General features: G+C 37.0%; 1 protein-coding gene across 1 annotated transcript in view; it reads right to left on the minus strand.

Annotated features, from left to right (window-relative positions):
• The window catches only part of LOC107668778 (sushi, von Willebrand factor type A, EGF and pentraxin domain-containing protein 1-like), a 91,628-nt gene that overhangs the window by 48,053 nt on the left and 21,982 nt on the right, over positions 1-21,593 (minus strand). Inside the window, 12 exon segments of the mRNA XM_016460766.1 lie at positions 99-284; positions 630-735; positions 854-975; positions 1,134-1,325; positions 1,544-1,675; positions 4,330-4,437; positions 5,731-5,860; positions 5,964-6,082; positions 7,721-7,915; positions 9,540-9,719; positions 10,568-10,747; positions 10,876-11,034. Of these exon segments, the coding sequence (XP_016316252.1) occupies positions 99-284; positions 630-735; positions 854-975; positions 1,134-1,325; positions 1,544-1,675; positions 4,330-4,437; positions 5,731-5,860; positions 5,964-6,082; positions 7,721-7,915; positions 9,540-9,719; positions 10,568-10,747; positions 10,876-11,034 (1,809 nt within the window).

Genomic DNA, 21,593 nt, shown 5'->3' on the forward strand with positions numbered 1-21,593 from the left:
GTTGGGAGAAGTTGCAACTAGCTTTGGATGTAAAACTCATTTTCAATAGGTGCAAACACAGGTGCAACTAGTTAGCCCAGTAGCTGATATTTCTCTACCTGTAATGTTGAAATGGATTTGTATCTTTTGCTCTCTGGTAGGACCAGTGATTTTGCGATGGCGTTTGGTCCTCATGTGATAGCCATGCTGTGATGAACCATCTTGCTGCAAGTGGTGCTCTGGAACAAAACCAGTGTCAAAATATGCATAGTCCTGGCCATTCTGAGAGCCCCATCCTCCAGGACCTGAGGAGAAGGAAAAAGAATTTACAGTTTATGACTGTAAATAATTTAAAGAAAATAATTAAAAAATAAATGTAAGAAAAAACTAGATCGTTTAATTGTTTGAAAAAAAGTGCTAATTTATGGAAAATTTTATTTAATTTGTATTTATTTAATTTATTTTAATTTCTGCTATTAATTAATTTAGCAATCTTCAACGTACATTTATTTAATGTTTTTAAAAAATATATATATTTTTTAAATGTAATTTCAGCTTTATTTCAATTACCAAAAACAATTTTTAATAGTTTTAGTTTTAGTTAATAATAATCCTGCCAGGTGAAAAGAATTAGCATGCCATTTTTTTACCAATAGCAAATCCGTTTGGATAATCATAGTTATACTCCAGGCACTGTCCAGGTAAAGTCATTTCCAGTTTGCAGGTGACATCATCCCCATTGCAAATTTTAGGGACCTATGGGATTATGATTATTTAAAAAAATTAAAAGAAGAAAAAAAAAAAACAAGATATAATTTAAGTCATGTGGCCATAGTATATGTACATGCATATATACTTGTGTGTCAGATCTCACCGTATCTTTAAGAACAGTTGAAAACTCCCCTGTGAAGGACTTTAGCAAGTCAAGATCATCACAGCGGGATGCTTTAAACAACGTCTCAAAGGGCTTAAAGCCATTGTTTGCAATTCTGTTCACTGTAAATGGGAGATACATAGGAGACACATACATAAACGAAGACAATAATAAAAATGAGGAGATTTTTCTGTGCAGTGTGTAAGACAGTATATGTATGAGTATGACAGTAGAGCAAAAATGAAAGACAAATGTTGAGTAAGAGTGAAGCAATACTCACGGGAGCAATCAGGTCTGTCTGGTGAGCGGGGCGGCTCCCAGATTCCATTATTGGCGCAAAAGTAGCTGTGCACGGCATCCTGGGTGAGACTGTAACCCTGTCTGCATATCAGAGAGCAGTTTGTTCCCTCCTCTGTCTTGGCACATGAGAAATCCCCATTCACTGGCACAAATGGCTTCTCACAGGTTGAACCTGAGGTTAGAAACAGCACCATAGAATTAACTTTATTTAGGAACAGCATAATCTGGAAACATTCACAGCATTTAGCTTAACTGGCTAGACAGATTCAAGTTACTTATAGCAGAGTACACTTTATTTAATAAAAAAAAACTAAAATAATAGACTCTAGCATGCTTTGCGGAATGACATTTCTTAGTCAACAATAAGACGTCCACGCTGGCATACAGTACCTTGTACAGTAATGATGAGTTCACAGGTACGGCTGTTTCCAGAAGGGTCTGTGGCTGTGTAGTACACTGAAGTTTCTCCAACAGGAAATACATCTCCAGATGAGTGAGTACTAGAGATATTCAAATAGGCTCCTGAGAAAGAAAAATAAAAAATAAATGACTTTATACAGGCTAGGAAACAGCAAACTTTAACATAGACTACCATTCAAAAGTTTGGGGCCAGTAACATTTTATATTTAAAAAAATAATAATTATACTTTATCACGAATGCATTAAATTGATCAACAGCAACGTTGTTAATAATAAGACATTTCTCTTACGCACCAGATCAGCATATTAGAATGATTTCTGAAGGATCATGTGACACTAGACTAGTGAAATGGCTGGTGAAAATTCCGCTTTGCCATTACAGGAATTTAAAATTGTAAAATATATTAAATAAGAATCTTTTTTTAAATTGTAATTACATTTCACAGTATAACTTTTACTGTATTTTGATTAAATAAATGCAGCCTTGGTGATCAAGAGACTTCTTTCAAAAACATTAAAACATCATACTACTTTCTACTAGATGCTGGAACATGGCTGCAGGAATTGTTCCCATTCAGACATAAGCGTGTCCAATTCATCCCAAAGGTGTTCAGTTGAGGCCAGGTCTGGGTTTTGTGCAGGCCAGGGAATTCTTACACACCAGACTCAGTTATCAGTTTCTCTGCGGACTTTGCTTTGTGCACTGGGGTATCATCATGCTCGAGCAAAAAAGTACCTTCCCCAACAACAAATTTAGAAGCACACAAGTCCCTAGAACATCACTGTGTGGTGTAGCATTAAGATTTATCTTCACTGGAGTTACTAGAATACCTAAACCCATTAATTAGACAGGGGTGTACGCATACTATTACCATGTAGTGTATACACGCCTGCATCTGTTTGCAATATCGCAGACAGATCGCTTCAGTTGTGCAATCTGGCATTAGCCAATGATGTAACAGGTACTTTCACAGACATTACCACAGGGAGCAATGTGGAGCTCCACAAGGACTTGCTCTGGTCAACCACAAAGTCCTACAAAGGGTGCTATGCTACTGTACTACTCCTCACGAGGCCTGGGAATAACAGGCCTTGGTGCCAGAGGAAAGTAATTGCTAGATTGTTTAATGACACAGAACTAAGGGTGCTACACTGTGGTCAGACAATAGAGTCTTTTAAGGATCATATACACTTCACACACTAAAAGACATACACACTTATTTGCATGCACATATCAGTACCCACAACTGTAATGAAACCCTCATACATATGTCCACTAAAATAAGTTGTTTTTGACCACACTTGTCGACGTCACACCACACTGCCCACACCCTGACACAGGCTTATTTTTAGTACAGACAAAACTCCCTCCAAAACCCGGCAGACCCAGACATTTGTCAGACAGTTTGGAATAGCCCTGGAACTTCTCTCTGGAAAAGTGTGTGTGTGTCTGTGTATTCACGTCTGAACTGGTTAAGAACAAAATGAATTATCTTGCGGAATCTGCGGAATAATTTATCTTGTTTTATCCCAACTAGACTTGTGCCGGTATTCGGTAATGCGATATATCACGGTGATGAATATGCACGGAACAGTCATTCAGATTTGTGTATTTGCTATGATGTTCATCATAGAGCCAAATACTTACATATTTAGACTTAAAGGGGTCATATGATGCTTTTTTAAAGATCATTATTTTGTGTATTTGGTGTAACAGAAGTCAATATCGTGATAATACCGCATACCGTGATAAAAGCATTAGCAATTAATCGCAACATGAAAAATTGATACCGGCATATCCCTAATCCCAACACAACCACTGTGGTTAACTCCATACTCCATAATCACTGTGCCATAAACATAATTTCTTTCTTTGTTCACTGTATTTGCAGCTATAGTATAAAACTAAAGTAATTTCACCTGTCCAAGACCAAAATCCAGATTCCAATCCTTATCGCTGCTTAAGGAGCCAAATCAATAAATATTTTTTGTAGAAAAACATTTCCTTCACAGCGTTCTTAAAATGTTCATAAATCAAACCATTTCCATTCCCTGCAGCTACTAAAAGTTCATTCAACCACATTCAACCTCCACAGGTGTCCTGAGTTGAAGCCTCTCTGTGATGGTTCTACCAAATGTCAATTCCTGAAGATTCATTTTCTCACACACCAGATACAAGGTCATTCAAGTAAGGCCTGCAATTTCCTGGACCTGTTTAATATTTTATCTGAAAATAAAGTATAAACATGATAAACATGGCCTAACAATTGACATTGTTCCTCTTTTTGCTGTCTATATTTTTAAAACAGCTAAAGATCATGTTAAATTGCAGCAGCAGACTCCCTGTGGGAAGATTAGGTCTTTTTGTGCATAAATAGCATTTTTTGTGTTTATGAATAAACAGATACGCTAATAGTTAGATGACTGGCTGTAATCGGTGCGCAAGATTAGTCATCTTCAGGCTAGTAAACAATAATTACAGTATATAACATCATAAAGACATCATTACAATGCCTAGTAATTTGTCGAGTTACAGATGGCAATCAATAAGGCAATAGCAACATTATAAAATAGCTTTTATGTCAAAACAGGAGAGGCACAGGGCAGTGTCTCAGTGGACTCTGCAGTGTCTCACAAATACCACCACAAACTTCTAATGGATCATAAGTAATGATTTTTTTAAATTCTGCTTAGTGCACCTTTAAACACTTTTTTACACCCTTAAACACTCTCTTATAAATTAAACTTGTATTTACCAGAATTGTCTGAAAACTGAGGTTCTTCCCAGTATATTGCAGTTTTTTTCCCAGTGGCCTTAACGGTGGGTGGAGATCTGCATCTGTCGATCAAAGGGGGTTCCGTATCTAAGGAAACAGAGTACAGAACAAAGTAATATTGCAAAAGGTTGAACATGGTATAATATATTAATTTTTTCAAAACACTACATTTAAATATGACCAGAGCTGGGCAGATTACTTGTAATTTGGAATCAGTAATGGACTACAATTTGTATGACATAAATTGTAGTTAGTAACGTAATCCATTACATTACACATTTTAGGTAATATAATCGGACTACTTTTAGATTACTTTTGACCTAACTCATTTATCACATTGATTTGATAATCTTGTACCATACTGATATAAAAATACAAAGAGTAAGAAAATATATTCCATTCATTGTTATTAACAACATGAAGTGCATTAAACATTACATTCTGTCATGGTTTCCCAAACTGGGGTTCGTAAAGGAAATGCAGGGGGTTTTTGAGTTTAATGGCAAGCTAATAATTTAAGCATAAAAATGTAAAATTAAAATTACTCATTTTAAAATGACATCAATCAAAATAAAACACTTACTAAAAAAGATTAAATATTTTATTTGTTTACCTGCGTGTCATGTGACCATTAACCAACATCAGAGAACCGTGAACATGCAATATTGAAATGAAAATGTGATACCTAATTATTAAAATATTTATGTTAAAATCTCAGGGGTACTTCAAATGAATATATTAAGTGAAAGAGGTTCAGATGACAAAAAAAATGTGGGAATCCCTGCATTACATGTAAAGAAGAAATAACATGAATTTGTGCATTTCAATGTGTTTGAAAGACAAAAGCCTCACAAATGACATAGTAATACATGTTTAAATAACCCACTGAGTGATAAATCAAATAAAAATGTATGTGTTCGTCAGTAGTTGATATAATGTTAAAACACTTCTTAAACCTGATATTATTTTTGTAAATCAGTGGTCAAATGCTGTGTGGCCACCTGACTATTGACTGTTCTTTGTTTGTGTGAATGTCCACAACATTGGAAGACTTTCTGAGTGTATATAAGCGGTAGGCTATTTTAGAAAGTAACATTTAAAATATGAAAAAGAGGAATTAGGGAGAAACAATAAATTATGAATAATTTATTGCCATTGTGTGAATAATATGTAATAATGTACATAATACGTAATCATGTAATCAATATAAGAGTAACTGTAGTCTGATTCTGAGTATTTTAAAATGTAATTTGCTCTAATTACAAGTACTTAATTTTTGGAATCTGATTACGTAATCCAGATTACACGTAATCAGTTACTACCCAGCTCTGAATATGACCATGTAAATTACTATCAGTTGTACATGGAATCCAACCTCACCAACTACTGTAACAGTGAAAGAGCAGTTGGCCTCGTTTCCTGTGCGGTCGGTTGCTGTGTATGTTATGAACTCAGTTCCTATAGGGAAAGGCTGCATGGGGTTTAGAACAGGGGTCACCTGCACCACAACCTGAGGAAGAAAGGCAAAACCTCATTTTAAAACAAATACACAAAACCTGCTCCTTTGACTCAAAATGGAAAATAAAAAATTAAAGAGCTGATGTAAAACTCACCTCATCTCCAGAATTGTCCCCAAGCAAGGGTGCACTCAAACTGATGTTAGCCGAACTCTGATGTTCATCTGTCTCGGTGATGACATCACCAGGACACTGAATCCATGGAGGCTCTATATCTACAGAGGAGAAAATCCGTTCAGGTATCGAAAGTCTCCATAACGTCAACCTCATTAACAATTACTGATTCAATTACTGATGTAAACATGCCATAATGATGTCACTCATTACCTCTAGCTATCTCATCTTTAATCTTATGCTCTATGTAAAAGATCTTTAATGTAAAAAGATTTCATCCCTTTTGGAGCTTGATGGCCCCTGGTTATTGTGTGTTCTTCTTACTGTACACTGCAAAAAATTAAGCTACTAAATTATTGTTTTAAAAAGTCTAAAGTATTGTTTTTAAAAGTCTAAATGCCATAAAGGGATAGAGTATGAACATATATATATATGAACTTATATATAAAATATATTTTACTGTACAAAAAATTTAATATATAAAACAATTATACACATGGGTGAACTTCTTTTTAATTTAAACAAATTTGCTTCTGAAACATAAGTTCTACAGATCAAACTTCAAAATTTTTGGATGTACAACCACAGACGTGTTGAAGTTTTTGGCAAAAGGGAACGCCACAGCTCTTTTCTCTGCCTAGTCACAAAAAAAAAAACCTTCACGTTTCTACTGCATAGACAGCCAAGTTTTAATGAAAGTCCATCCTGTCAGCAACAAATGTTTAAGGGTACGTAGATATTTTTACTTGGAAAATAAAGACAAAAATGCTGATTTATTTTTTTGTTCAGTGTATATAGAAAAGACCAGAGTGAACATTCTGCTAAACATCACCATTTGTGTTCCTTGGTACAGATAAAGTCAAGCAGGTTTAAAACATACAGGCTAATAAATCGATTTTGGGTGAAATCTCCGTTTCTAGATTCATGTTGAGAAGTAGTTGGTGTTGCAGTAATATGACCTATATTTACAGAGGTGTATCACATGCAGCTCAGAGTATAACATGCTAATCACGTAGTCTGCTCTCTCCCTCCAAACCAAACAAATACTTCACTGGTACAGTAATAAAGCCAAAAGAGAACAGAAATGAAAGTTCTGTCATGATTTCCAAACCCTCACACCGTTCCAAACCCATATGTCTATTCCTTTAATGATACGACTCTAGATTCCCTGTTAAGTCATTTGCTGGTGTTGCTGCATTGAGAGTCATGACTGACTATTATTATCACATCCAACTTGGAGTAGAGCTTATTAATCACACAGCCTCTGCTGTCCCTCCAAGAAAGAATCTGGATCAGATGTGAACATTCTGTCTTCTGACCTAATCTCTATAGACACTGATGAGCCACAAACTCACATAAATACAGAAAACACAATTCTCTCCTCTCACCATTAAATCTTAGAGGTTCGAGTGTGAAAGCCAAAACTAATTGATCCTTTGTTTGGTTCCAGCTTGGAGGGGCAGTTTTGAGTTTGATGATCTTGGAATCCATTAGTTTTACACAATAGTGCAACTTTGTTTGATGATCTTCCACTTATTCTGTTATGCATCATCTTAAAGGTTTTGCAGTAACAAATGTAATGCACCTGTTTTACCTGTTGCAATCTGTCCCATTGCAACACATCATAGTACAGCAGAACAAAGAGGGATGTTTCAGCCACATGTGTAGATGTATATGCACAGGGACACACAAAACATAATATTGTATGCCATTATAAACACAACCAGAAAACAAATCACCTGCACAGGTTGCTTTATGTAGATTTTCACTCCAGTTTCCAGAAGGCAGACATCTGACTTCAGAGTTACCGATGAGACGGTAACCACGGGGACAGGTTAACTGACACAATGCTCCGGTCCTGACCTCATTCTCCCCACAGGCAGGGGGTGACAGACGGATATGCTTCAAAGTAACAATTGGAGGACAGCGTATCTCTTAGAAAGAGAAGAAAGAAAAGGAAAACAGTAAAACATAAACAACAAGCATTTTCCACAATGATAAATCAAAATAATGAGAGAGAGAGAGAGCATGTAAAATTTCTCCAGAAAGGGAAATGTAAGAGCGGTTGTTGACCACATTGCTTGAAATTCTTGGAAACAACCTCAACACACACACACTCGCACAAACAAATGATTTTCAGTGTGACATCTGGATCACCCTGTGCTGCCAAAGTGAAAGAAAATGATGAGCATGGAGAGAAATAAAATGAAAGAATTACAGTGAAGACAAGAAAACATGTCATACAACTAGCCAAAGGTATTCCTGGAAAATCAGTCCAAACGATCCAACTACAAAGATCGAAGAAATCGAAAAGAGCAAAGCAAAGCTGACTGACAGTCAGTAGAGGGATGGACAGACCAAAAAAAACACAGTTACTCAAGATGGAAGTTGATAAAAGATATAAAAGAGTATTTTGACTGGCCATGCTCACAGACGCCTTTTGGAAGCCAAGCATAAGGTGTCTGTAGGTTTGTGGGTAAAAAGTGGCTGCCACAGCTGATGTGTGTGTGTGTGGTGTTTGTGTGCGTGTGCGTGTGTCTATGTCTGATGAAGCACTGAGACAATAAAAAAGTTACAATTATGTATTTAGATACATCAGACTGATTGACTGTCTTGTGGAGATCAGAGACAGTTATAAAAACAAAGCTTACGCCTTCTTGTGGGATTGCATGGTCTCAATGTATAAGATGTTTTTTCCCGATCATTTCTACAGATTCTAAAACTACACAAAAATATATGTGACTACAGTTTGAATTTGGCAGGATGATTAGTCTTGCTGTGCACTGATTCTGCACAATTATCCGTTAAACAGAGTTTTTATTTTCAGATATAATAATCACACTCAAATAAAAACTTTTGTATACAACTCAACTACACAAGGTAGTTTTCATAAAAACTTGTCTTGACAGATTTATTTAAACATACATATATAATAAACTGTAATTAAGCTCCCTCTAGAGTTTTAATAGCTAAATAATTAACTTTTTCTTTCTTTCGGTTGAAACGCTGATTGAACAATTACATGAGACATGATACATTTCAGTAAGCTGTACTTTTTCTTTTAACATACCTTCTGATGTTCATTTGTTTGTTTTGTGCTATAACTTGTATTAAAGTGGCGCTCTGCGCAGCCGGTTAAACTGAAGCTGCTACAGCGATCTGTCGTACCACGTTTAAGAGTGTCAAAACAGCATTTATTGTTTGAATTTTGTGATAAAATGTACAGGATTTGAAAGCTGAGGCTTTGTTTCAGAAGTAACAAAGCACAAAGCTCTTTGTGATAATTGGATTAGAGGCGCATTACAAATGTTTTGTGAAGGGAAAACTGCGGCCCTGGCAACCCTGTTTTGAACTACGGGTGGTCCATAGGGTCAAATAGAGCCCGCGTTAACTGTGCTGCGTTAATGCGTGTAGTCTGTAGTCAGCCTGTAGTCCCTTCATGAATCTGTTTTCTGTTGAGGTAGGTCATTACAATGTAGGTTTTTCAGTTTTGACATCAATTTGCAGCCATTTTATCCCCACATAAACACATACACACAAATAGAGCTGCGATCTTACCGACACACCGGGGCTGTGGTCCACTCCACTGCGAGTTGGCCAGACAGGTGAATCTGGCTCTGCCCTGTAGTCTATAGCCCTGTTCACAGCGAACCAAACACTCCAGCCTATAGGGGGCGGTCCGCTCACTGCAGTTCAGTAACCCATGACGTGGAGGAGAGAGATCTGGGCAAGAGCGAACTATGGGAAAATACCACACACACCAGACAGGGGTTAGAGCATTGCATAGAAGGTTTGGTCCTATGTAATTAAAACTTTGCTGTATTGGACAAACTTTAATGATTCCATGGAACAACACTGAGCTAAAATGGACAGCTGGGAGAAACAAAAATGGAAAAGATGGACAGACTAGAGAAGAAGAGAGATTTTAAGAGCAAATCAGAGGGAAAAAAGAAAAAGCTCAAGAGAAGAGGGTGGCTGGTAGCTAAGTCTGTGGTTAGGACTTTGAGACCTGTAATTTATTTCCAAACAAAGAAAAACCAAAATATTGTTATTTCAGGCCTGAGGTCACAAGAGAAGGCACTCTTAACAGGTCAACTTGCATACATGCATCTGTCTGAGTGTGATTTGGTTTGTTTGTGTGTAGGTGCATATACATATTGTATTCATCTGTTCAAGTGTGTAAGCACTCAAATAGTTGGCAAAGCATTAAGAGTTTACTTTCCAGCTATCTAAACACACATGAACTCAGAGCGCTGCAGGCCGACAGGCAGAGAAATGGCTTTATGAGCCCCTCTGCACACATGCAGACATACTCAAAGGCTGCAGTATTTTAGCATTTCTGGGGGTGATGAAACATATGGGGTGACTAAAGGCCCTTTGAGCTTCCAATTGTTTAACACATAAACTGACAATAAAACCAATATGTTTGCCGCTAAGATGGAATTAGAGGCAAAAAAATAACACACAAGAGCAGGGAGGGGGCAAGCTAATGAAAGAAAGAGTGAAAGAAAAGGAAAAGAAAAAAAAAATCAGTTTGTGTCCCCTTTCCAGGACCAGTGATGTCATAAAATCCAGGTGTGCATCACCTCTGCAGCTCGGCTGAACTCCTGACCAGGTCCCGTCTGGCTGACAGAGTCTGATTCCATCTCCCTGCAGGTCAAAGCCTGTGAGACAGCGCACCCCACATGCAGAGTTAAATTGATTATTACACACATTCTGGATGAAGAAACCATTCTCTGGGGGAGAGAGAACTGGACAGACCACCGCTGCAGTAGGGAGAACAAGAGAAAGCATTGTATTTAGTGTTTGAAAAGAGCACACATACAGACACATATCTATAAACATAAATGTTAGCAGACGTATGTTTACAGAAATAAAGCAGAGAGATCAGCACCTTGGCATGTGTTGTTGTGTGGTCTGTAGCCTTCCGCACACACACAGTCTGATACATCTGTACTCCCAGGTCTGGATGTGTGATGAGGATCGGGGCAGGGAAGGCAGGTACTCACACCTCCAGAAATTGCTTCAGGTTTATATGTACCAGATGGACAAGCTGAGAAAGAGATAAAAGCGAAAGAAAAAGGTAAAAAAGAGAGCTTGCTAGCACTGATTTCATGAAATGGAAATTCACCTGATACTCCACTTTCTAAATGTGGAAATTTTCTAATTTTCTAAATGTGGAAAAATTGATCTTATTGTGAACAAATTATCCATGTATCAGTTTAATTTTTTGGACCTCATAAGGTTTAATCAAAATATCATAACTCTCAATCTTCCATTTAAACAATAGACTTCTCTCTAGTGACTCATGCCAGATTTCACAAATCATTTAGCCCATTTAAACCCTGACACTTTCTTACAAACTTGCATTCAGATCTGCCTCCATCCAATCAACAACTGAACCAAGTCCCTGATCTGATGCTACTTCCATTACATTGTGAATTTGAATCTCTTTATTTCATCACAACGCAGATTTCACACAGCTACAACAACTCTGAGTTTCTTTGCCACCTCCAAATTCTGTGTAAAGATGCAAAGATATAAAAAAAATCAAAATGAAATGCAACATTAGATCCACCTTTAACTTTGCTGTTGTCATGCTTATCAGCGTGTATCTTTTCTCCACATTTATTTGAAATAACTTTCAGCTTTTTTCAGAACGTTCAATCCTTAGTGATTAGTAGTAGTGATTCATACTTTTAAATGTTTGTTTCAGTTGTTCAGTTCATTTCAAACTAAAAAAGTTTGAAATGTTTAATGACGCAATAAACTGTTTCTCACGACCGTGGTTCCTCTGGAAATTAATTTATGCCACATTAAAATGGACCTTTTTGTGGTACACATGCCACAATTAAATCGGCCCAATGGATTGTCAAACACAACCCCAATAAATACCCCAATAAATAGACACAAACCTTTGTGATGAGATGCTGTGTCAGATAAAATGTTACTGAACTGAAAGATTCCCCAACACTAACTTTCCATTGCTTAAATAACACATACAGTATGTTTTGGAGGTTAAAGGGGTCATATGATGTTGCTAAAAAGAACATTATTTGGTGTAATGCAATGTGTTTATGCGGTTTAAGGTTCAAAAAACATTATTTTCCACATACTGTACATTATTGTTTCTCCTCTATGCCCCGCCTTTTTGAAACGCGTCGATTTTTACAAAGAAAGTATTTTCACTTTCGCAACGAAACACACAGCATCTTCACAACGCAGCGGCAGCGGTGTCAGCAACAATAAAGTTACGCCTTCTTTCTTTGCGTGAACATTTGGGTGGCGTTATGCAAATCTTCCCACATCGTGACGTAGACATGTGGGGGCGTGTTTAAATGAGGCATTTTAGGTAGGCGTGGTTGACTCTTAACTTTTATAAAGAATATCTCTTTGGGTTTGAGACTTTAGTTTTTGCAACTTTAGGGATCTTATCTATTCACGAACAGCTTGTAACACTCCAAGGAGAAAGGAAAACGTGAAATCGCATCATATGACCCCTTTCAGACAGGATTCATTAAATTCCTAGAGTAATTCTCAGGGTATTTAGAAAAGTAACTGATGTGTTTTTCACTGGAACAATTTTGGCTGAAATACTTTAAAACCTCCCCACATAAGCTCATGTAAAATATCAAAGACATTTCACTTGTGGAAGGAGGAACAACCCAGACACTCTTAACTGCTCTGTACAAGCCAGCCAGACATCTTAACTTTGTCAAAATGGAGAAAAAACACTTTGTTCGGACCTCAGTTTAAGATTAAATTACCATAAAAGGACACGTCTTCCTTCATTTTTAAAAGGAGTCACCTACTTTTCCCTCTCTCAGTCTATCTCTCATTCATTTCTTCAATGGTACCTACTGCCAGACTATCTTGTCAATTTAACAACAAAATCCACATTTAACAAATTTCCATTTGCAGGTATTGTTTATATTAATGACGGACTCCCGTCCATCATTAAGCTGACAGCTCAAGTGACTAGTCAGACAACCACCGTTTTGTTTCACTAGTTACATAACATGCAATACACAAGAGTAAAAAAGGTTTCATCTGAGCCTTCCTCCCAGTACCCTTGGCATCATTTCTAATATTTTATTTGGTAATTTTTCATGCAAATAACACCCAGCTGCTTCTAAAACAGTTGCAATACTGTGCTATTCTGAGTTTCGATGGGGGGAGTCAGTTTATATAAATTGGTGCTAATGGGTGGCCATCCGCTCTGAAACACTATAGGCCAAAAAGACGGGCAGTTGGGCACAGGGCAAAAAGGCTGAAAGAAAGAAAAGCTAACAACACCAAGACACAAACAGACAAGCAGATGGTGGAATTTATGTAAGAAGAACTGAAATAAACAAAGAGAGATTGACAGTGAATCTGAGACAGGAAGAGAGAAGTAAACAGACAGATGGCGAAAAAGAATGTAAGACAGGAATACAACCAAAACCAGTGAAAAAAAGTGCATCTGTACTCAAGAGAGAGAAACAGACATACAGATGGACGGATGGAATAAATTAGATAAGAGAGAAATCAGAGAGCTGGAAAGATGGTGGGTTTCCGTTCTCAAAAAAGTGCTGGGAAAAAAATGTTAAGCAACTGGTTATTAAATTTCCACACCTTTAGACACATGATATGATGTTTTAATGTGTCTATTGAAAACATTTTGTCGCTCATCCAAATGGCTTTTAGGAGCTGTCTGATGGCTGAAATTCCCCAGCATCCAACAGCTGATGAAGTCATTGAGATGGGTGGTGAAACATCTTCATTGGAAAGTCGAATTCCTTGTGAATACATTCTACCAGACATTTTGCACTGACCTGGTTTAATGAAAGTGTTCACAGATATTATGCTTAAATAGCTAGCTAACCTATGCTGTATTTTGTCACATTCAATACACTCTAGTGTCTATAATATATTACATTATCTGCTAAATTACACCAATCAAACTAAACTGAAAACCACCTCATTATACTGTGGAAAGCTTCTGGTTAAAGTATCTTTATCTATGAAGCAACACTTTTCATAAAAATTTAAGCTAACGTCTGAACTGTTATCACAACTATGAAAAGCCAATGCAACTATAAAATTTTCTGACATGTAGTCCTGCTTTTAGAATACAGTGAGTGTTTTAAAGTGTCTTTTACAAGAAGGCCAACATAGCATGATGAAGTTGTTTATTCTCTGTGCCACTGAAAGCAGACAGGATTGAAATTGTTTAGTATAATTCTAGTGGGGCCTGTAATGTGGTTGAACTTGTGTTGGACAATGCCAGTGTCTGCACTGACTTTGATTCTCAGACATCCTTGGACATGTAAATTATGATAAATGTCAGTCGTATGAGCTAGATCCATTTGACTGTAGTTTTATTGTGCAAAATGCTAATGGTTTATGCTACATAAAGCATTTCCATTGTCAGGAAATACATATTTCTACAGTTGGGTTTGACTTTTACAACTTCACCAGAAATGTAAAATAAGCCAAACTTCCATGGTCACTCAACCATCTGACAAAGACATGCTAGCACTGTAAACCTCCTCATTCCCCTCCCTAGTTCACTCTCTTCTTACTCGTATCCTTTCTTTGGACTGTAAGTTTTTGTCTGTTGGGTTGAAGCCATTTTCTTCCTCTTTCTCTCTTTCTTTATTGTGGGTTTCCAGGAGGATGAGAGCTTTAACTCATTGACTCAAAGTTATGAGAGATGCAGCAGGCAAACAGCAATCCAAATTAACACCAATACTGGACTTAGTTGCTGAACTTATGAAGTTCTCATTTTAAAAACTGTACAAATAGCTAAAGGTTGCAGTTTCTACCACATGATTATCAAAGACTAGCTTATCCTGACAGAACCTGATATACAACAGAGCTACACATTCACCATTAAACAAATGCTAATGTTCTTATGTTAGATGTTGACTTTGGAATATTTTAAAAGGAACTTTTAAAAAGTCATTAGAGAATGTTATACCATTTACATTACATGAATACATTTGGCTATTACCTAAAATGACTAACAGAGTGGGACTTTCCGTAAGAGTGGGAAAAAGTGGCCATTTGTAAATTTTATGGGACTGGCTTCCGGTGTCATTCGCTTCCAGCTAATTTTAGCTGTACAAAATATTTTTAGAAATCTTTTGGAGTTCTACTTGGGAGAAACTTGTGAATGTTTTATGTAATTTTTAATATGATGTTGGATGATATTTTTTTATTTATTAATTTTTGGTTTTGTTTTATGTGTGTCTAATCTGTATGTGAAACTTTATGTGCTGCCATTTTGGCCAGGACTCCCTGGTAGAAGAGATTTATATCTCAATGGGATAATTCCTGGTAAAATAAAGGATAATAAATAAAATAAATAAAACAGCTCGATTTGCTGCTTGATATTGCAAACTGGTGTGTCTTACCATACTATTTTAATGTATTATCTTAATTAGGAGCACACTGTTTTGAATTTGTAGTGCAAACAATTTTACCATTTACTGCACTTTGTTATTCTTCTCGTATTTCCCAACAGCAGCTAATGAATCGGATGTCACGCACATTCACAGAAAATGGCTTACTTCCACGTTGAAAAATAAGGTGGATAGAGAGACATAAGCAATTTGTCACAGAGTACAATGCCAGGTTTATTAGAAAGCTAGATTAGGAAACAAGCTAGCGCAAAGGTGAAATGCTGAATTTTTGTGTTTCTTGGTGCCTTGGTTTAAGGTTGTGTAGTGGATAAATGCTTGCGGAAGAGGTGTGTCTTCAGCTGCTTCATATCACATACAGATATGACAGACTAAAGTTTCAACAGTTTATCACTATGAGATAACTGTTTGTAGATGCAATTTAGATGCAATACAGAATTTACAAATGCTTACTACAGCTTTTAAAAATATTAGAGGAAATGACTGTATCTTAACCTGACTGTGTGCGTATTACAGAAGATTTTGGTAATAAACAATAATCCATATCTGCAAACCACAGGATGTAGCCTAACAGATGCACATTTTAAACTATTGTAAATAACCTTTCTAAATGACATCACCATTCATGCTACCATCGGTACACCACATTCTCCTGTTTTCAGCCACAAAAATGTCACTCTACATGTTTATATGGATTTCATCCTTTCCCCTTTGTTCTGGGTTTGAACATGAAATTGTTATGTTTTGTGTCATTGTGACAAAAGATTTCCTGTTTACATCTCTGCTCACATCTGGATTCTAGAAAGGAGTAATCTTTATACACTGATCGATCTCAAGTCTGAAACAAATGGAGGACAATAACAATCGTGATCTGTGATGATCCATTTTAAAACTCTAAATGTCTAGACTCTTATAATACCATACTATAATTATTTTTCAAAGTTTTTAATAAAACAGTGATTGTTGAGAGTACGTTTTACAAGAAAACTCCAACGTCTAATTGTATTACATTGAGAACATTGAGATTGAGATGACTAGGAAAAATGTCCCAATTAACCTGAATTCACCATATATAAAATATACACATTTATATACACATACACACACACACAAATAATCAGACTTAAAATTTGGCTACTTTTCAATGGCAATCAATGGTAAAAGACACTACAGAGTATGTAGCTCCAGCATCTACTGGCAAAAAAGGGCAGCACCACCATATTAAGCTTTACAGTTTCTCCAATTATTTTTATTTGTTTGTTTTTATTTATTTATTTATTTTTTTTTTTACAAGTTTTCCATCTCATCCTATACTTATACTGTCTCTGTTGTGGGTTAACATGTAGTAAAGGGCATGAGGTTCAGTAGCAAAGATGCCTATTTGCAGTGAGTGATAGCATGGTCTTTACAGAAAGTTCGGAGGGGAGGCTCCTACACTCACCCTCAACCTGTAAGCACAACTGATAAATTCACACTAAAGGCAACTGATATGAAAAAGACATGACAGATGTTGGGAGAGATGAGGAGGAAAAACAGAGTGAAGCTGACAGAAAACAAAGTAACAGGACATAAAGAGAGAGAAAAATAGGGTTGTACTTTCATAGTAAGCCTTTAAAGCCAGAGCAAGTATCATAAAACATTTCCAATGTGATTTTTAATGGCAGTGAAAGAGAAAGGGAGGGCAGAATAACCATTACAGCATCCCGATCAGGTGTGACACAGGTCATTCTCAAGAATGGAATCAGAGCAGAATTAAATAGGACTGTTCGGCCAGCATAGCCATTTTACATGACACACATATTGTAAATCTGTTTTTATAACTGGATACACTGACATGGTGAGCTACTCTATAATTTGCAAGGGAAAAGGGGAAAGAAAGAAAGATTGGGTAGAAACACTTGCAAGTTTCATTAGGTTCAGCTACTGGCTCTTTTCACAAGATCCCATTTGTCACCCCCACCTGCTGGCGGCCCTAATTGCAGCCAGTTTACAGTCAACACACACACACACGATTCCTAACAAGCAAATTTACTGTCATGTACACGCCTCTCGTATGCACAAGTGTCTATTTATGACCCAAAGTAACAGTAACTTTACAAGATCATAGTTTCTACAACCTATAAACTTGCCTCCTTTTTCCAAAAGCATTAATCAACACAGTTTACCACACAGTGGCAGGCTGAGTAATTCTTAATTTGTCACTGAGGCATTAAGCTGTTCCAGATAGGAGCCTCTGACCTCAGACCGGCAGTCACTTCCAATATTTAACTATTACTCACTGCCACTTAAAGTGAAAAATGGATACGAGGTCAGCATAACAATAGCAATGTCTCAATAACCAAGAGATCTCATTTAGAAACCTTCACATGCCAGTCTTCATGGAACTAAAATCTTCACTTTAATCTGAACTAGTTTAAAAAACTGAGGTGAAGCCAATTGACTCTGAATCTTTATGTCCCTTGAGATCCAGAGGCATCTACTCTTTTTGGCCAAGACATCCCGGAGCAGAGCACACTAGGAGTTGAGCAACCATCCGCTTTTATCTGGGAAAAGAAATTCAAAGTAGCTGAGTACAGCCAGTCATTTTCATAAACACATTTTACTTGTCTTTATGGTCTTGCTGCTGTTAAGTCTAAAAGCAAATATAATTTCTCATACAGTAATTAGATTTGACTTGAACAATCCCCTACATCTTAATATTCAACTTTGGTACATAACTCGTACCAAACCGTCTGTGCTATGGACATGTATGATGGACAGTTTGTTAAGGTGTGCTACTCTAGCATCATGGCAGTGAGTTTTACATGGGCAAGCGTTACCAATATAAGCAATGCATCATATAACCAGATAACCAATATACTGTAGCTAATGTAACATACATTATAAACCCAAGGAACAAACACTCAAGAACAGAAAAGTGGTTGAGGTTTAAGACAAAGTCATTAGTTTCACACTTCATAGAACACGAAGTAATTGGAACGACAAAACTACACTAAAACCTTTTTCCAGATTGTTTGCTGAAGTTCAAGTTGGCTCTGCACTGCAGCAGAAATAAAAGGTCCCTGAAGCCAAGCATGCATTACAGTGTCTCTTCTGACTTCATTGCTGGCTTTTAGGATATTGAGGCAGGTAGGAAACCAGCCGTTTCATTGTGAAAGAAAGATGGAAAAAATAAGACAAAAGAGGGACATGGCCATGGCATGGAGGTTTGGATAGTGAAAGAGTAAAGATGCATGAAAAATGAGGAATAAGAGGAAGAAATTGATGAGGCCTGGGAAAGTTCTGAACCCTTCACCTTGGATTTGTGAAACAGGATGTTCAGCTTGTGTCTGGTGTGTGTGTGTGTGTGTGTGTGTGTGGTATGGAAGAGATCAGAGATACAAATGGAGAGGAAAGAAAGGAGGAAATAAAATGTGGAAGATCAAAAAAGAGGAAGTAGTAGTAGAAGATGGGGGAAACAGTATGAGTAGACAAGGCAGACTAGACTTCAACCTGCATCTCCCACACAAGCACCACAGCTCAATGGCCATATAAGCACTTTCAACCAATTCAAAAGTTTTTCAAAGGAGGGATGAAACTGCGCCCCTCAACCGAATATCTATGCGCAGTGAATCCATTTACTTGTGCAATATAGTGAAAACTTGTGCTAACAACTAAGTCATGACTTTGACAGACAAATTACAGATTATACTGAATTTATTCACATATACACTACCATAAATACTTTTATTCAGTAAGGATGCATTAAATTGATCAAAAGTGACAGTAAAGACTTTTATAAAAGATGTACAAAAGATTTCTATTTCAAATAAACACTGTTCTTTTGAACTTTCTATTCTTCAAAGGGTCCTGAAAAAAAAATTCCCACAAAAATATTAAGCAGCACAACTGTTTTCAACAGTGATAATATGACATTTTTCTTGAGCACCAAATGTAAAAAAATGTCAGCTTTGCCATCACAGGAATAAATCACATTTTAATATACTAAAATATAAAACAGTTATTTTGAACTGCAATTTTTTGCTCAAATAAATGCAACTTTGGTGAGCATAAGAGACCTCTTTCAAAAAAGTTTGAATGATAGTGTAGATTGCCACGGCGATGAGTGAAATTAGAGTGATAATTTGACTGTAGTCCTATGAAGCTACATAAAGTGACACAGCCCAATACTAAATACAAAGATGTCTACAGCTGTAGAGCTGGAAGGATTGTGCTTGGGAAATACTAGAATCAAGAGTTGGAGACATATTCAGTTTCAGACGGAGAGGTATTAGACTGTAGAGTTGTTTACTGGAAGCCTGCCTGTCACCATGTCTGATGAATGTCTTCACTCTCACTGCGGCCTTCCAATATTCCCATCTAATATATCATATCTACTGACACGTCTCTTGGTTTAAAACCAAATGCATGTTATTGCAAGCAAGACACACGTGCACAAAAGCATGCACAATTATATGCATGCATATGCACAGACAAAACATCACATTCTGCTTTACATTAACTAAATGTAGCAAGAGTACATTTTATTGACTATATAGACCATATGGGGGGTGTTTTTGGTCACAGGGTTGCAGGGGGTGAAAAGGAGGGGGAATGAGACAGACACGGAGGGAGCAGAAGGAGGTAAAACACACAAAAAAAACATGATTGCAACATTTCCTCACTCAGTACCTAGCCAACATTTCCCAGATTCCTTCTATTTTCTGTAAAAAATAAAATTAATGGATAGATTTATGTTTGTCTAGGGGCTCACATGTGGAATCTGGGGCGTTCTGCTGAAGGTAAATATTTACGAACCCTGGCCCCTGATTTGAGGAAATAAAACAGTGTCTCTTCCTCAACTATCCTTGACCTCTGACATCCGGTCCCTGTCACACACCAGCTGAGATGTATTATGGTGTCTGCATCTATGGTGATGTATTACACTGGCTAGGTTAACCCAGAATGTGACACTAGATAAAATGTCAGGTCATTATAGCACCACTGGGAAGCTAAAGTCAAACAAAACCAAACACAGATCCTCACAAATGGTGTCATTCATCTTTTCTCTGTACTCGTTCATCCATGTCACCTATGTTTTACTTTCACTAAATAATGGCAAGAGGTCAGTTCAGATGAAATGGCCTTTAGTCTTGTTATTAAGCACTGTTTAGACATCAGGACAATGCACATTAGCAGGCTTTTTTTTAGTAAATTCCAATGATACTCAGGGCAACTTTCTTTTTAAAATCTCTAAAGATTAAAACTTTACCTGTGGGAACAAACTTGATCCAAGCTATAACTTTTCTGTGCACAGAAGCAAAACAACACGTCTGGAAAAATACTGCTATTATCTGTGACTGAAAAGCATGACTTTACTAGCGTCAGCTTTTTGTCCTTTTGCTTTTTATTATATGATTTATTGCATTCATTATTAAAACAGTCCCCATGATCAGACACAAGAAACCCTGGCCTGGCCTTCATTTTACTTTTCTGGGGGCCTCCATAGAGTGAGCCAACCGCCCCTGGCCTGCTATGAGTTTGTATTCTGTCATTAATTACAGCATTCTGCTGCTAATTAAGAGTTAATTCTTTGTGAGGAATGCTATTGCCCTGACGACATCTGATTGCGATTCGCAATTTAGTTCATGGCCTTCGTTATCACAACCAAAATTAACAGCACACTGGTGAAACACAATAAAACAGATAACAAAATCTGCTGTCTCTTCTGCAAACTCTTCTGCCCTTTCAAACTATAACTTACTCCAAATCAGACAATGACCTGTCAATTATGACTATTATGCATCGACTATGCCAACTACTTACAGCCCCAGCAATTTTTGAAAGATTCTTAAGAAGTTCTCAAATATTTTCTTAAGAACATCTTTTTTATTCTTAAGAAGAAAGACTTTTGGTACCTGACTGTATGGAGGTTCTTGCCAAAGATTCGCTGATCAACTCAATAAAAAACACTTTAAAGGCTGTGTTTTTGCACTGCCTGAAGATTACAGTAATAATCATAATCACACACTATGCAAGCATGCACACTATTTCCATTGTGACTGGCTGGACGGGACTCAGTGTCTTGTTTTTTAATGTGCTGTGTATTTTAAATAGTCATTTAGTATTTTAAATAGATGGAGTGGTCTGTTCCATTCATTTGCGCTTCGGCTTTTTGTCCTCTCTTTAGAGCAGGGCTGTCCAAACTCGGTCCTGGAGGGCCGGTGTC

The sequence above is a fragment of the Sinocyclocheilus anshuiensis genome, unplaced genomic scaffold (assembly GCF_001515605.1).
Source record: "Sinocyclocheilus anshuiensis isolate Anshui unplaced genomic scaffold, SAMN03320099.WGS_v1.1 scaffold337, whole genome shotgun sequence".
NCBI classification, from domain to species: domain Eukaryota; kingdom Metazoa; phylum Chordata; class Actinopteri; order Cypriniformes; family Cyprinidae; genus Sinocyclocheilus; species Sinocyclocheilus anshuiensis.